The sequence below is a fragment of the Zonotrichia albicollis genome, chromosome 6, assembly GCF_047830755.1.
Source record: "Zonotrichia albicollis isolate bZonAlb1 chromosome 6, bZonAlb1.hap1, whole genome shotgun sequence".
NCBI lineage: Eukaryota > Metazoa > Chordata > Aves > Passeriformes > Passerellidae > Zonotrichia > Zonotrichia albicollis.
The window spans coordinates 9,598,478-9,614,652 of record NC_133824.1 but is presented as its reverse complement, the minus strand read 5'-3'; the positions used below and the strand labels follow the sequence as shown (position 1 = coordinate 9,614,652).

The following is a 16,175-nucleotide window of genomic DNA, read 5'->3' as shown; positions in this document are numbered from 1 at the left end:
CAACATAAATGATTTTTGCATAGTTTATTCTATAGTTCTTCTTCTCCTTTCCAGAGTAGAGAAGAAAATTTTTTCAACGCTTATGGACTAATGGAATTCCTGAACACATATTAATTATGTAATTAAATCAACTTCAAAAAGTAACACCAGAAATTAAACTAGCACTGATGAACTGCAGATGTCCTTTACTGTAGTATCCTCTCAGGGTAAAAACCATATTCCTATTCTTTCAATATGTGAGGGAAGATGATGAATCAAACAAAAATGTCTTCCTTTTCATCATCAGCTTTTATCTCCATGTTACTTCTTCACCAGGCTTCAACTCCCTGTGTAAAAAAAAAAAAAAAAAGAGGGAAGAGACTAAAATTAGTATCTTTCTTTTTAGAATAATTATTAATAAATGTAAGTGCTTATTTGTGTTAGTTTATATTCAACAATACCTTCATTTTGAGATTTAAGTAAAAATTTAACTTTCCTTGCAATTGCTGTCAGTTAAACATCTTTCCATACTGATAAACTTCCTCCTTTCTTTCAAAAGCTTCAATGGATTGAGTCCTCTGATTTCCATTCATTTAATTGGAAGCACAGAACACCTGACTTCTAAGGAGTTAAGAGACTTTTAATTGGATCCAAAATGAAAAATACTACTTCTTTGAAATATAATTATTTATTACTTTAGGGGAAAGAGAGGTGTGAAAGAAGAAGGGATTTTTACAAGACGCTGACACAGCAGCCCAACTTCACTAACAAATACATTAAAAAAAGTGCTAATGTACCAGGGGGGTAGATTATGTCAAAAGCTTTCTTTCTTACTCAAAATTCATTTAGGTGAGGCCAGAGTTGGAAAAAAAAAATCCACTGGCACACAAACTGATAGCACTACTATCAGTTTATGCAATATGACTTTTCTCCCCTCTTCTTTTGTTACCTGATAATCTAATACAGAATTAAACTGACACAGATGAATCAGTGTCTGAAGTTTTCTGATGGAAATGCTCCCTGAGGAGTCACAGCCAGAAAACCCAAACTGATCAGTGCATAAAATCACATAATTCAGTGAAGATACAGCAGCATGTATGTTAATTTTCAAGAACTTTGTGATTATTTTGAAGTAACACACTATTATAAAAGTATTTGGTTGAAAAGTGCTGTGATAATTTTAAATTTAAGAGAGAAAATTAAAACTCAAGCACTGTGTTTCTTGCTGAAGTTATAAAGTCAAAATAATGGTTTCCATATCTCATGACCAAGAACTTTACAGTCATTAACAGTAGTTAATGATCCTTTCTTTCATGAAGGTAGCTCCTAAAGATCCATTTTCAGAAGTTATTACTGACCTAAAACACTTAATGAATGCTTGATATTTTTAGGCCTTTCTTCCCTTTTTTTGGTTACACTCATAACTAAAAAAGAACTGAGAAGCACTTTGAAAAATAACTATATATGTATATAAGAAGCATCATAAAGTAGACCTTCTATATAAGCAGCTCTTGTTTCTGAAGGCAGACAATCTTTCATCATTCCATCTGTCCAAATAGCATCCAATCACAAATCCTAAGGGAACAAAGATGTGAACCCAGTGTTCACGCACAGCTTGGGCGAAATTCACCATGACTGCTGGAAAGAAAAGTGGAACAGGTATGAGGTGCTAATAAATCTGCACTTGGAAACCGTTGCATGCTTGGCACCTTTACTCTCACTTATTAGGATTCTACAATGACACAATACACGAGGGCTATCAAAAACTTCCTAGGAGACACATACTGTTCTCAAACCCATACTGGGTTTCTTAGAAATAAAGTTAACTGTTGAGCCTGGGAAAAAGGATTTCATCCTAAAACAGGAGAGAAATAGAACATCTCTTTAATTTACTCATTAAAGCAACCCTACAGAAGTTCGCTGCTCTGTAAAACATTAGAAACACTTTCATAATCTAAACTCCTGTAGAAGGACACTATTTTCTGTGTCAAGTCTCAAAGACAAGTGGGCAGCTGACAGAAAAGAAAGGGCTTTTCTGAAATAAGGAAGAACATTTCTAAAATCACAGAATGACAGAATTATTACAGCTGGAATGGATCTCTGGAGATCATCCAGTCAAACCTCTCTGCCAAGGCAGGATCACCTGCAGGAGATGACACAGGAACACATCCAGGCTGTTTCTGAATGTGAGAGGAGAAGGAGACTCCATGACCTCTCTGGGCAGCTGTTCCAGCACTCTGTCACCCTCAAATTATAGAAGTTCATCCTCGTCTTGAGGCAGAACTTCTTGTGTTTTAGTTATGGCCATTGCTCCTTGCCGCGTTGCTGGGCGCCAATGAAAAGAGTCTGGCACCCGCCTCTGAGATATTTACAAACATTAATAAAATCTTCTCGCAGTCTTCTCTCCTCCAGACTAAAGAGGCCCAGCAAACCTTTCCGACCCAACCAAACCCTTCCGGACCAGGGAATTACACGCGATCCCAGCGTAGTCTGTCACCCCCAGCGGCGAGCCCGGAGCCCCAGCCGGGCCCTGAGGGCGAGCACCGCCACGGCCGCTGTGGGGCGGCCCCTCACGCATCCCCGGCGGGACCCCCCGGCCCGGCCCCGGCCGCTGACTCGCGACACGGCCCCATCGCGACACGGCCGAGCCTTCCCCGGCCTGCCCGGGACCCCGACCGCCCCTCCAGGGGCAACAGCGCCATGAAGCCCTACGGCTGAGAAGCGCTCCCGCCCGCCGTGTCCCGACCGAAGGGGTAGGGGACGGAGCGAGGCGCTGCCAGGGAGCTCCGACAGCACTCCTGCCCCCAGCGCCGCTCCCGCCCCGCCGAGACCTCGCCATTACCGCTGCTCAGCACCGGGAGCCGCAGCGGCCGCGCCAAGGGCACCGGGAACGGCGGGCCGGGCGAGACCATGGGCTGCGTAGGGGCGGGGGGGAGCGCGCTCCCCCCGGCGGGCTGGCGGTGGTGCCGCCCGCTGCCCTTTCCGCCGGCTGTCCCGCCTCCCCGCCGCCCGCAAGATGGCGGCGAGCGCGGCGCGGGCTGGTTGAGGGTGGCAGGTATCGGCTCTTTCACCATCCTCCTCTGCCCCTCGTTCTCCTCGCCTCGGACTGGAGTGGCCGCAGGGCTCGCCCCCGTCACCCCGTCCCCGCCCGGCGAGAGGCCAGGCCCGAGCGCAGGCCCGGGCGCCGGGGCCCGGTGGGGCGCTGGAGCCCCGGAGCCCCCGGCCCGGCCCGCGCTGGGTCCCTGCTCGGGCAGGCCCTGCCTCTGAGGGGCCGCGGTCCTGGATGTGCCATCTCTCGGTGTCCCCATCCAGCTCCGTGGAGCTGCTGTTAACTGCGCTGCTCCTAGGGAGCTTTTTTCGAATTATCCTTAATATATATTGTAGACAATTAACCCCAACTCTTTCTAATACGACCTGCAAGAGTAGAATGTTAATATCTGAGACCTAACTGGTATCGAGCAGCTGCATATTTTGAGGAATATGTGAAGCTAGATCTAAGTAAATGGAATTTTTCTTTGTGTCAGTCAACGAAACATTTTGTCCCCCATTCAGATGAGTTCTTTTGGAGATTAAACAGTTGGAGAGGAAAATGACATCGATTATCAAGTTGACTACCCTCTCGGGGGTGCAGGAGGAATCTGCCCTCTGCTATCTTTTGCAAGTAGATGAGTTTCGTTTTCTTTTGGACTGTGGCTGGGATGAAAACTTTTCTATGGATATTATTGACTCTCTGAGGAAGTAAGTAGTTCAGTTCATACACCTATTTTTAAAATAGGGCTTAGTCTGTCTTGACAGTTTTCAAAATTCTGTGCAGTGGTATAATATATGGTGTTGCTAAATGAAAAATTGTTCTTTTTTTTGGTTTTATTTAGTGTATATTTTACATGAAAGGAATCACACTGCTGAAACATTTCCCGCAAAAACTTGGGATTTTTTCCTTGTCAGTCCAGTGAGTTGTGTCTTGTTACTGTAATTCTCAAACTGTTCAGTTTTTGTTTTGGCTTGGATGATTTGTTTGTTTTTTATTGTCATATATATGACACAGTTTAGGGGAGACTGATCCTGACTCTCAGCTAATTTAGAGCAGTTAACTAAGTTTTAAATAGGAGAGGAAGCCTTCCTGCACGTAGGCTGAATACAAAGCAGTTCAACTCTTGGCTCTTGTTTCAGGTTGAATAGAATGTCAGGAAAACATCCTCTGTCAGGACACCAGCCCTGCAAAGGGAAAAAACCCTCCAAACCAAAATCTGTCCAGACTTCTCTATTGAACTTTTTTAGGTGTACACAGGAGCTGTGCTGATTGCCAAGTTAGGACTGAAACATGGAAATTTGGGAAAGAAACTGATCTTTTTGATACTAGTTTTTTAAACACTTGCAGTGTTTAAAATCTTTTAAGTGAGGATTGTTAGGTACTGAGGATAATTTATAAAATTTTTCAAGTGTCTTATCTCAAAGTGATTAGGTAAAATTCTCTTTATCATAACAGCCATTGAGAAGAATGTGTATTCCACTTACTGTGCAAGGGAACAAAAAACTGTCAGTCCAGCTTGTATTTTCATTTGTTACATGTGTTTTATGCCCTCAAGCTTTTCAGTTATGATATGTAGAAAGGTTTTAATCTGATTTCTAATTTTATGCAACACTTTGCGAGGAAAAAAAATGGTTTTAAGAGTAACAAAATCCCCCAAACTCATGTGCTACTTTTCTTAAATGATATGTTTGCTATTTTCTGTATTTAAGATATATTTTGATTTGATCAGAAAATATTGAAATATATTTTGCTTTATCTTTATCAGTTGAAGGATTGTTGTATCTTTGGTTCTTTTACTTGGTTGAGCTCATCAGAAGAAAAGTTGTTGTCTGTTTTGGGGTGTATAAGCAATTTGTAGCAAATCTGTACTGATAATGTTCTTGGTCCCTCAGTTAATTTACTTTCTGGTGGCCACTTATATACTAAGGTCTTTTTCATCAGGAGTTTGATGTGAAAATATCTTCAGATCTTAAAGTAATACTTTCTGAAATAAGTTTTTAAGTACTTGAACATTAGGAAACACCCATAAGTTTTAATTGTGATTTTTAAAACTGTCCCAGTTCTTGAAGGGTTGAAGTTTCATTGTTTGGCATTCAGACTGTGTATGTATTCTCAAAACAGCCCTAGCAGGGGATACACAGAACCATACAGAGCTCCTTTCAATGCCTTTTGTTGGCCCTCTTTTACAGGCATGTACACCAGGTTGATGCTGTTCTCCTTTCCCACCCTGACCCTCTACACCTTGGTGCACTTCCATATGCAGTTGGAAAAATGGGATTGAATTGTGCCATTTATGCAACTATTCCTGTATATAAAATGGGACAGATGTTTATGTATGATCTCTACCAGGTATGTTTAAGTTGATGCTTTCATACACAACATCTTTGATGGTGGAGTGTTTGAATTCTCTCTACTTTGTTTGTTTTAGTCCCGCCACAACACTGAAGATTTCACACTCTTTACATTGGATGATGTAGATGCAGCCTTTGATAAGATACAACAGCTGAAGTTTTCTCAGATTGTGAATTTAAAAGGTAAAGTTGTCACCAAAACCTCAAGAAATTACTTTTAGTGAAAGGCAACAGAGCAGTTACAAGTTAAAGACTTGTAAAAAGTAAAGTCCCTTTACTTTTGTAAAGGGACTGACTTCTGAAATGCCGTGTTTTGCAGTGCAGAATTCATTAGCCTCATGTCAGTCTGTATCAATTGCAATTGTATCTAGACATGGATAGAACTTTCACTTAATGAGGAGTGGGTCATGCCAAACAGTGTTTAGATATTTGTTTCTCTTTTGTGTTTTTGTAGCTTCTCTTGGAATTTACTGATGTCTATTAAAAGTATTTACTTACCTCTTGCAGCAGATACTCAGAGCTCTCCATAAGCAGTAGCACAAGGGAAAGCTTTGCAGAGCAGAGAAGTTGCAGCATGTGCAGGATTTAATGGGGAGATCTTCAGTGACTCACATCATACTCAGTGTAGTGCATTGCTGGGACCTGTGACAATCAGCAGCTCTCCACTTGTGTTGAATGTAAAGATCAGAATAAAATAAAACTCTCTTCTTGAACAGAGACATGTACAGGCTGACCACCAGCAGTTTGTCTCTGAGGTGCAGTATTTTACAGGTTCATGAATAGTGCTGCTGGAAAACAGAAAGAGGATGTTGGCCTTGAAAGACTGTTGGTCCCTTTTCGAGATAGTTGTAGCAAGGCTATGTCTGCCCTGGCAATTCTTACATCCAAAGAGCAATTTTGGCATACAACTTTTTCAAAACAACCAACTTCTTTTATATTTAATGGAGGTGATTTGAAAAGATTTGATGGAGGCTTTTAAGAAGATAATGTATGTTTAATTATTAATTATTACTGTGCATTTAATGCAGCAGAGTCAGTGAGTGATAGTTGTGGGTAGTCTCATTTTAATCTGATGTATATACAGGGAGCAACAGTGCATTTGAAAAATGCATCAGGTGCTGAAAAGTTCTGACATCCCATCATGCAGCACATGAGCACCTTTTGTGCTATGGTTTAACTTGTGTGTTTGTCATTCTGAAAAGCTTTCAGATTGTGTAATTTATATAAGTTTTCCTAAGTACCTCAAAAGTGAATGCTATAGTAAACATTAAGTGTTGCCCCAGAGAGGATCCTGGCTTTCATCATTGTGATATGTTTTTTATATAATTTACTGTTGTTTATGTCCATAGTTACAGCAGCTCTGAGTGTCAGTGGGAGGTGGAGGGAAGAAGTGATCTTTGCTTTAGTTTCTTTATTCTGGAGGAAAGATACAAGTGAATTGCAAAATATTTTGACATTACTGCATAGATGGGAAGGACAGATATTACTGCTTTTTCATACTTGATTTGACTTTTTCTCTCAGTAGTAATTTGGGTATTCAGTTGTTTAAAGTTACTATGTCTTGCTCAGAGTAATGGATTTTACTATGTGCAATCTACCTAAAATGCTGAAAACCTTTGTAGGCAAAGGACATGGTTTGTCAATCACACCATTGCCAGCTGGTCACATGATAGGAGGCACAATTTGGAAGATTGTCAAGGATGGGGAGGAAGAAATTGTTTATGCCGTTGATTTCAACCACAAGAGGGAGATGTAAGTTCAACATGGAAGTGTACAGTTCTTAGCTGTTAGCTGTGCATCATTTAGTGGGTGATGAAGAGGTGTGGAAGCAGAAGTGCATTTCCAGTTCTAATAAGATCACTAATTTCATTTGCATCTAGATTAATCAGTTTGAAGCAAGCATTAGCTCTGGGTTTCTTTATTCCATTTGTTTTATTTATTTGTAAATTTGAAGCAGGAAGCATTCAGCAGCTGAGGAGTTTTGTTTCTGTACATGCAAATATCTGGAATCTAGCTGCCTTTTTTTTTCTCATAAAATAGAAATGCAAAAAAGTGAGATTTTTCCTTTTTTCCACAGCCATCTGAATGGATGTTCCTTGGAAATGTTGAGCAGGCCTTCATTGCTTATTACAGATTCATTTAATGCTACTTATGTACAACCCAGGAGGAAGCAAAGGGATGAACAGCTGCTGAGTATGTGTTGTTTGGGCTTCAAAAATATCAGTAATGTGATTTATTAGCCACTATAAATTATTTTTCATTGAGAAATTCATTAGCATTTAAACTTAAGAACGCTTATTAAAATGTAACAAGTTTTGAATTACTCTTTTCTGATGATACTGATCCTGTGAGTTAAATGTTTTCCTAACAACAATGAACTGTATTTGGAAACATTGTATTTTACCCAGTATCCTTAAATATCTTCAAAGATTTTTAAATTACCTTCCTCAGCACTTTCTTTTTTTAAACTCAATTTTCTGTTGATTTTTAATTTAAAAAAAAACACCAAAAACAAACAAACAAAATAAAAAAAAACTACCAAGGCAGAGAGATCTTCAGAGCTACTGAGAAAACTCCAGCTCCCTTTAATTTTGGTGGAAGTGTGGATTTGGATCTCTTTTAAAGTTTCATTTGTTTCTGTGTTCAGTATACTTTTGGATATGATTGCTAGTGTGACACAACAAAAAAAAAATTTCAGCCACAGCATGAACCTTCTAACTTTGGTCCAAAGTGTAAGCAGGTTTTTGTTTTGTTTTTAATTCTTCCTAGCTAATGTTTTGGAGACATTACGAGGTGATGGAAATGTGTTAATAGCTGTGGATACAGCAGGCAGAGTTCTGGAACTTGCTCAGCTTCTTGATCAGATCTGGAGAACAAAAGATGCAGGATTGGGAGTGTACTCTCTTGCACTTTTGAATAACGTCAGCTACAATGTAGTGGAGTTCTCTAAATCACAGGTTTGATTTTAAAATCCAGTTATGAAGAGTAAAGGAAATTTATGCAAAAGCTTTTCTTTTTAATGGTAAAAATTGGCAAAATACTGGGTGAATGTCCTTATTCTGTAGTGCATGTTTGTGTCTCAGCTCTTTTGATCAAGTAACACAGTGTCCAGTTGTGACAGTGGGCGTGTTTCTTGATACTGATGTCTGTCTTTTTGATAAGACTTGTTAGCATAGTTTGTAGTTGTTAAAAAAGAGAACTTAAAGTACTTGTTTCTGTGTTGGTTATGCTCAACATTATTTCTACACCTGCTGAGAAATACTGAAACAATCCTGGGCATTTTGCATCCTGTACTTCATATGAAGCTTGTGCTGTTGAACAACTTGTAATTGTATAGATAAGTTTCTCTACTATGTATTTTAGGTGGAATGGATGAGTGACAAGTTGATGAGGTGCTTTGAAGACAAGAGAAACAACCCTTTCCAGTTCCGCCATCTCTCCTTGTGTCACAGCCTGTCTGATCTGGCTCGAGTGCCTAGCCCCAAAGTTGTTCTGGCCAGTCAGCCTGACTTGGAGTGTGGGTTTTCTAGAGATCTTTTCATTCAGTGGTGCCAGGATTCCAAAAACTCCATCATTTTAACTTATCGCACTACACCCGGAACATTGGCACGATTCCTGATTGATAATCCTTCTGAAAAAGTTATAGATATTGAGGTAAGAGTTGTCTCTGTAGCTCCAGGTTCTTATTGTGGACAAAACTGAACATGGTTTCCCTTTTGATCTTCTGGAAATGCTTCTAGTGGTGGAGAAAAACCTGAAACTAGTATGTTGCATATTTATCAGATTGTGGATAAATTTACATAAAAATAGGTCTCCTACCGAGAACTGCAAATTCTTTTCACGGCATGGCAAAATTAATAGAGCTGAGCATGAAATTCCTTTTAAATATTTATTCTTAGGCAACTCATTCCTTTGTGTTTCTACAATAATAGAAGCACAGAAAAAAGTCTGCTTGCAGCTGACATACAGATCACTACATGTGATGGGTTAGTCTTGCTGAAAATTCTCCTGGTTTGGATGAGAGGAGAATCAAGTTAAATTAGTGTAATATATCCCAACAGGATTAGAAGGATAAGCAAATGCTGGAAATTAGGAGATAATTAATTGCTATTCATGCTTTCAAATTGTTTTCAATAATCTGTGCACCTGTGTCTACTTCTTTCTGGTGCGCATTGTTAGTTTATGGAAGTCCCCTGTGATTGCAGTGATAATTTCAGCACTGATGATGCAGCTTTTTTTTTGGTTTTAGATTGGATTGAAATAATTGAATTATAGTGTTAGGTTATTACTAGAATTCAGTTTATTCAAAGTGAACTGTACTCAGAAGACAAGAAACAAAATCTACCATTGTTTTGCCAGCTAGTATGACTTTGCTAGCTTCTTCTGGTTTCATGTTAATGATAGAAAAACAAAAAAAACACTGCTCATCTAAGAGTATTTGCCTTCACTTGTTTTTGGAAAACTTAATTGATTTTAATGTTTTTAGAAATGCTTTCCTTTAAAGTAGACTGTACAAGTTGACACTATCATGATGTCAAGGTACCACATTTTTGCCATAGTCTTGTCTTGTATGTGACATACAATTTCTACTTGCCCTTGGTGCCCAAGGACAAATATTCTTGTCACCAGCATATAGCAGAAGTATTAAAGTTGTGCCAGCTACTCACAATATCATTAATTTTAATTCCATCTGCAGTTGAGAAAACGGGTCAAGTTGGAAGGAAAAGAACTTGAGGAATACCTAGAAAAGGAAAAACTAAAGAAAGAGGCAGCTAAGAAGTTAGAGCAGTCTAAAGAGTAAGTATGTTGCTGTTATGATCAGAGTTGGGATTTCTGTGTGATTATTCTGCTCCTTCAACTCTTTTCGGGGCTAAATGAGAATTAGAGTTTCAGTAACCTTGTCTGAGGGCCCTGAGCAATCAGGAGGGGTTGTCTTAAATCTGTTGTCCTGATAGACCCAGTTTCATCTGCCACTTAAGTGTGAGCTCTTTCTCAGATACATAAACTGCCCTTGGCCTTGGTCACTGTTATGTCAACTGTTATTTTCTAGTCAGTGTGTTTATGTAATATGAAACCTGAAGAAGAAAAAAAAAAGTGCTAGGTGTTTTTGGAATGTCATTTCAGGGCAGATATTGATTCCAGTGATGAGAGTGATGCTGAGGAGGATATTGACCAGCCAACTTTACATAAGACCAAACATGATTTGATGATGAAAGGTGAAGGTAGCCGGAAAGGAAGCTTCTTCAAACAGGCAAAAAAATCTTATCCAATGTTTCCAGCTCCTGAAGAAAGAATTAAATGGGATGAATATGGTGAAATTATCAAGTATGTGGTGGTAATGTATACTAACATAGTAGCTATGAAATAATTAAAACCTAGAAGGAATTAAATTCACCATTCTGTCTCTTTTGCAGCATTGCTATATGCTCTTCAAACTGCTTAGTCTTAGAGAAAGCTTATGATAAGGATTGAAGCTGCAGAGTGCTGATCTTTGACCTGTGTTCACACTTCCCAGGATATATTTTCACTCCAGGCTTTTTTTAAAATATTTTGAGATAGAAGATTTTAAATTATTTTAAGCTGACTTTCTTCTGCTTTAAATTTCACTTAATGTTAAATTTGTGAGGTGAGAAAACACTATTCATCCTAACAAAATTCAGTGATATTGGTCAGCTTTGCATAAGGAATACTTGCTAGAAATCCCCAATTTGCTAGTACTTCCTAAGTCATTCAAGTTCTTTTTTAAGATAAGATGGTGATATTTTCCAAATCAGCTCTGTTCAAGTACAGAAATATTTGGCAGGTGTTGTTGCTGGCAATAGCAGTTACAAAAAAATCATAGTAGTAATAATCAGCACTGTTTGTGTTTATATTAGATAGTGCTTTGGTTTTACACTAAAAAGCAAAATACCTTTCATTCTTTAGACCTGAGGATTTTCTAGTTCCAGAGCTTCAAGCAACAGAAGAAGAAAAAAGCAAATTAGAGTCTGGTTTGACAAATGGAGAGGAGCCTATGGACCAGGATTTATCAGATGTTCCTACCAAGTGTATTTCTGCAACAGAATCCATGGAAATTAAGTGAGTGACTATGTTTTTCTCAGTTCTGCTGCAACAGTGGCATGGGTACCGTGCAAATTGGGCAAAAGCCTAGCTTGGATTTGAGAAAGTGGGAAAGGACTTGATTTTTGTTGATTTTTTCCCCCAGGCTAAGTTATATTATAGTTTTTCTGGGAGCATAGAACAGTCTTGTGGTTCCCCACTCTTAAAAAGTTTGGTTTGTTTCCTGTCTTATGGAGACAACTGGGAGAAATAGAAGAAATGATACAATAGTATGTTAACATTGATGCATAAGTATGTTTTGTTTAAAGGATAACATATTCAAATATGCTTATTTCATGGATAACTTATTTTTTTGATAACTATGTAAGTGAATTTTGTGAATGTATAGTGTTAAATACACACATGCTAATATTTGATGATCCATAATATACCTTGTGCTGACAGCTTTTGTTGATGTACAATAATTTAAAAAAATCTTAATGAAGTATTTTGGAACACTCAAAGGTTTAATCTTTTAAACTAAAACATATTATTCTCGGGTTTTTTGTTCAAACTAGAGCCAGAGTTACATACATTGACTATGAAGGACGTTCAGATGGGGACTCAATTAAAAAAATTATTAACCAAATGAAACCAAGACAACTGGTGATTGTCCATGGCCCACCTGAGGCCAGTCAGGACCTTGCAGAATGTTGCAGAGCTTTTGGTGGAAAAGATATTAAAGTTTACATGCCCAAACTTCATGAAACTGTAGATGCTACAAGTGAAACACACATTTACCAGGTAAGGCACTGGAATTTTTTAGTTGTGTAACTCCTGTGGACTGTAGGAGAGCTGTATGAGCAGAATGTAATTTACCCTCTGTTCTTGGGAGAGGAGAAGTGATACCACCTGTGAGTTCAATTAGTTTTGTGTGATCAAGGCTTTAGTTGTGTTTTTCTGTGTTTAGATAAGCATTCTGCTGAGGCTTATTATTCATAAGCATTAGAAAGCTGGAATGGAATATCCGTGGGATTTTTACCTGAAGTGCAAAAGGCAATTTTGCATGTTTGTGTCCATGGAGGCATCAGTTTGCTTTATTGAAGTATTTACAAATTTATAATGCCTATATTTAGAATACCCTTGTATACTAGCTGCAATTCAGGATTCTCTTTGGAATCTCAAATGGAGCCTTAAAGAGCTAGAATAAAAAAATGCTTCATACTTAAATAGTACCTAAAAGTGAACATGTAAAATTAGGAGCAAGTTAATGATAAGAACAAATTAGATACCCATACCCCCCAAAAACTTAATGTGCTGATTCTTGGAAAGTAAGGTTATGATCATGTATTGCTGTGTGTTAGCCATGAAAATTAAATTCAGTATATTAAGTTCTAAATAAGAAAGCTGGAATAGCTTGTGTGAATTATGTGAAAATTGTGTATGCTCCCAATTGAATTTTTGAAATTGTTTAGAGGGAATTGTCTCACAAACAGTTTTTGCAGTAGTCCTTTATTCCTTTGTTCTTTTAAAGTTAATAGGAAAACATTGGTAGAATTGTTGAAAGAGGTACTTCTGTTTCTTTCTAGAGAAAAATCTGTTATCCTCTAGAAAGTAGAAAATTCCAGTTATTAAAAATCATCTAGTTATGGCAGCCTTAAAACAGCATGTTTCCTGCATGTGGTTTGTTGGTTGTTGGGATGTTTTTGTTTGTTTTTTAAGGCTATGAGAGTTGCTAGTGTGTAAGAAATGACCCAGGAGCAGTGCAGTGGCAATGTTGAATTTGAAAATAAGAGATGTGAGTGAGCTGTCAGGGTCACAGTGTCACTTGTGTGGGCTGTGCTGCACAAGGGTGGGTAGCTGGTGGTTCTTGCACATGGCTGCAGCCTTGATTGCACTGTGGCAATCATGGACCTCCTGATGTGGATAACAATCTCTGAGAGTAGAGCTTTATTTAAAAGATTAAAGTCCCACAGTCCACCAGAGGAATCAGGGTAAGGACACTTAAAATCCTCATATTTACAACACTTTTTCTTACAATAAGATAGTAATCATAATTTTTTGGAGGGTTGAAATTTTGAACTATTTGTCAGTAACCTAAATGTATCTGTAGAAACTTCCTCTGAATTTGCCAAGACCAGCTGAGGAGCAACTTGGCTGCCAAAAAGGTTTCTGGTTTTTAAAAGGAAATTATTGCTCTTGCTGTAAATTTAAGTCAAGTTTGCAGTTCAATAGGTTCTTTTTTAATTTGAGCCAAGATGAGAAAGGTGTTGATCTCTGCTGCTTTTTAAGTTGTGATATCAGTGTTACATATATTAAATTTTAAAGTATCTTGTCTTAGTGATACCAGTTCCATCCTTTCTCTCCATAAGAGTGCATGAATCAAACCAACTGGAAAGATGGTGAAGAGAAACTTGCTGATCTTTAAGGCTTGAAGTAAGACCTCTGTATTTTCCATGAAACTAACAGTACTTTTATTTTTGTGCAACCCAGGTCAGATTGAAAGATTCTCTTGTCAGCTCTCTTCAGTTCTGTAAAGCCAAGGATGCTGAGCTGGCTTGGATAGATGGTGTTCTGGACATGAGGGTTTCAAAGGTGGATACTGGAGTTATTTTGGAAGAGGGAGAGTTGAGGGAAGATGAAGACTTAGAGATGCAAGTGGATGTGCCTTCTTCAGACTCGAGTGTGATTGCACAGCAGAAGGCCATGAAAAGCCTCTTTGGTGACGATGACAAGGAGATGTGCGAGGAGAGTGAGATCATTCCTACTTTGGAACCTCTGCCACCTCATGAGGTACAGAAATGATGCTGCTCTGGATTTCTTTTGTTAGGACCTCTGTATTAATTTGTCTTTTTCTAGTGCTTAGAGATTGATACTGTGATCTTACTCAAACGCAAGCCTAACTGAAACTGGATTTTCATGTTTAGGTTTCTCTTTGTTAAACCTGGTGCTGCTTTTGTTCAGCTTTTTTACTTTTCAGTGAGGATGACCTTTTGCATCCATTAACAGTGCCATATATTTATGAAATAAGATTTTAGTTAGTGTGTGTCATATCTGTAATTAGTACATGCAGATAGAGAAATCAGTTGGTGTTAGTCACGTCAGGATTTTGTTACGTTTTGTTCATACATCTGCTTCTATAGTAGTGATTTGAGAATTTATTAAATTTATCTTTTCTATAAATTTACCATAGCTCTTAAAATACTTTGCATTTTAGGAGATAACTATTTTATCTTTCTGTTGAATTATTCCAGTATGTTTTAATCCTAGAGATGCTTTTTAAGATTATCTGTTTCACAGTCCTAATTGTAGTCTGTTCTGGGAGCTAGAGAATTGTGGAGACAGCTCCCAGGTCTGTTCAGATTGATGGCAACCATCATAGCACGCTGTACTGATCAGCAGTACAGCTCACTCAGCTTGGTCCCTGGCATAGCGTGGCTTGGAAGAGGGATCTTCATTGTGGCTTTGTATTTGTCTTCAATATGGGAGCAAAGAAAAACCTTTTGCTTTGTGTGATGGGCAACTTTTAAGGCTTTTCTGTCCTGAAGATGTATTGCTGCAGGTGAACAGAAATAGAACCAATTTAGAGTCCTGTAGTCTTGGCCTCACTGCTGCCAACACAATAATGAGATCTTTGGAAAAAATGGAAGGTGTTAAATAGCAGCAGTAAAATGATGTGTGTTGTTTTGAAGGTTCTTGGGCATCAGTCTGTGTTTATGAATGAGCCAAGACTGTCTGACTTCAAGCAGGTTCTCCTGAGGGAAGGTATACAAGCTGAATTTGTTGGAGGAGTGCTTGTGTGCAACAACCTGGTGGCTGTCCGCAGGGTAGGTGTCCTGTGTTTTCATCTCTTAGGAAAATAAGATGATGAAATAATATATATTATTTTAGTAATAAATAAAATATTATTTTAGTAATAAAAGAACTTTCTAATTAATGTAAAGATAATAAATTGAAACATGTCTTTTGTTTCAGACTGAAACAGGGCGTATTGGATTGGAAGGCTGCCTCTGCCAGGACTTCTATAGGATAAGAGACCTTTTATATGAGCAATATGCTATTGTCTAAGAAAAGTGCTGCAAAGGTGTTTTCACTTGAACTTCTACAGACAAAGGAGGTTTCTCCCAGTTCTGACTTTTTGTAGTTTTCTAATTTATACAGGGAAACCTAATTCACAAAGATCAGTTAGCTGCCATGAACATGTGAGTAACTGCTACTGTTGTTCATAAATCTGTTGGTACATTCCATGTAGTTGACTCTTAAACTGTTACAACTTGGCATCTCCCACATAACACATTATAAATGAGTTTATGACTATGAACGCTTCTCAGGAGAGGTTCAATTTGTCAGGGCATGTTTTGGTTTCACAGATTTCCTGTCAAAGAGTACGAAACATGTGAAAGTCATTCTTTTGTTCTAAAATAAGATTGGATAAAGAGCTTTGGTTTCTTTGGTTTTGTTCAGTTTCTGTGAGGTTGTTTTTTGTTTTTGGTTTCGGTTGCTTGGGGTTTTTTTTTTTAGTAAGTTTGATTTAGGGAACAGTCTCAAGTATCTCCCTCTTTTGTTTTTAAATTGGGTTAATTGAAGTACATTATTAACAGCCCACTTAAAGCTAGACTGCTTAAAGTTACCCCAGTGTTTATCTGGCTGCATCTTAATGCTGTATCTCTTCCATCTTACTGATTTGTTCTGAAACAGCATTTCATATTGTAATCTGCAGGATAAAAAAATTACTTGGGCAATTACTCTAAGAAGATTGGATTATATTTTCAGGT

At 38.4% G+C, this 16,175-nt stretch overlaps 2 protein-coding genes across 4 annotated transcripts; one reads left to right on the top strand and one right to left on the bottom strand.

The window, feature by feature from the left end:
• Positions 1-9: 9 nt before the first annotated feature.
• On the bottom strand, positions 10-2,958 carry NDUFB1 (NADH:ubiquinone oxidoreductase subunit B1). Of its 2 annotated transcripts, none has more exons than XM_074542459.1 (3): positions 2,822-2,958; positions 1,473-1,617; positions 10-326 (listed from the first exon to the last, which is right to left on the bottom strand). In XM_074542459.1, exons 1-3 carry the CDS (start codon positions 2,889-2,891, stop codon positions 290-292), a joined length of 252 nt encoding a protein of 83 aa, XP_074398560.1. In that variant the 5' UTR covers positions 2,892-2,958; the 3' UTR covers positions 10-289. The 2 variants fall into 2 exon arrangements, with proteins under 2 accessions (XP_074398560.1, XP_074398561.1); XM_074542460.1 differs by having other exon boundaries at positions 1,473-1,614; positions 2,822-2,939.
• CPSF2 (cleavage and polyadenylation specific factor 2) lies at positions 2,535-15,863 on the top strand. Of its 2 annotated transcripts, none has more exons than XM_074542458.1 (15): positions 2,535-2,732; positions 3,532-3,717; positions 5,200-5,359; positions 5,439-5,544; positions 6,984-7,113; positions 7,439-7,554; positions 8,131-8,318; positions 8,725-9,015; positions 10,058-10,158; positions 10,486-10,686; positions 11,287-11,439; positions 11,979-12,204; positions 13,894-14,193; positions 15,093-15,227; positions 15,376-15,863. In XM_074542458.1, exons 2-15 carry the CDS (start codon positions 3,569-3,571, stop codon positions 15,466-15,468), a joined length of 2,349 nt encoding a protein of 782 aa, XP_074398559.1. In that variant the 5' UTR covers positions 2,535-2,732; positions 3,532-3,568; the 3' UTR covers positions 15,469-15,863. The 2 variants fall into 2 exon arrangements, with proteins under 2 accessions (XP_074398559.1, XP_074398558.1); XM_074542457.1 differs by lacking the exon at positions 2,535-2,732 and adding an exon at positions 2,899-3,034.
• Positions 15,864-16,175: the final 312 nt, after the last annotated feature.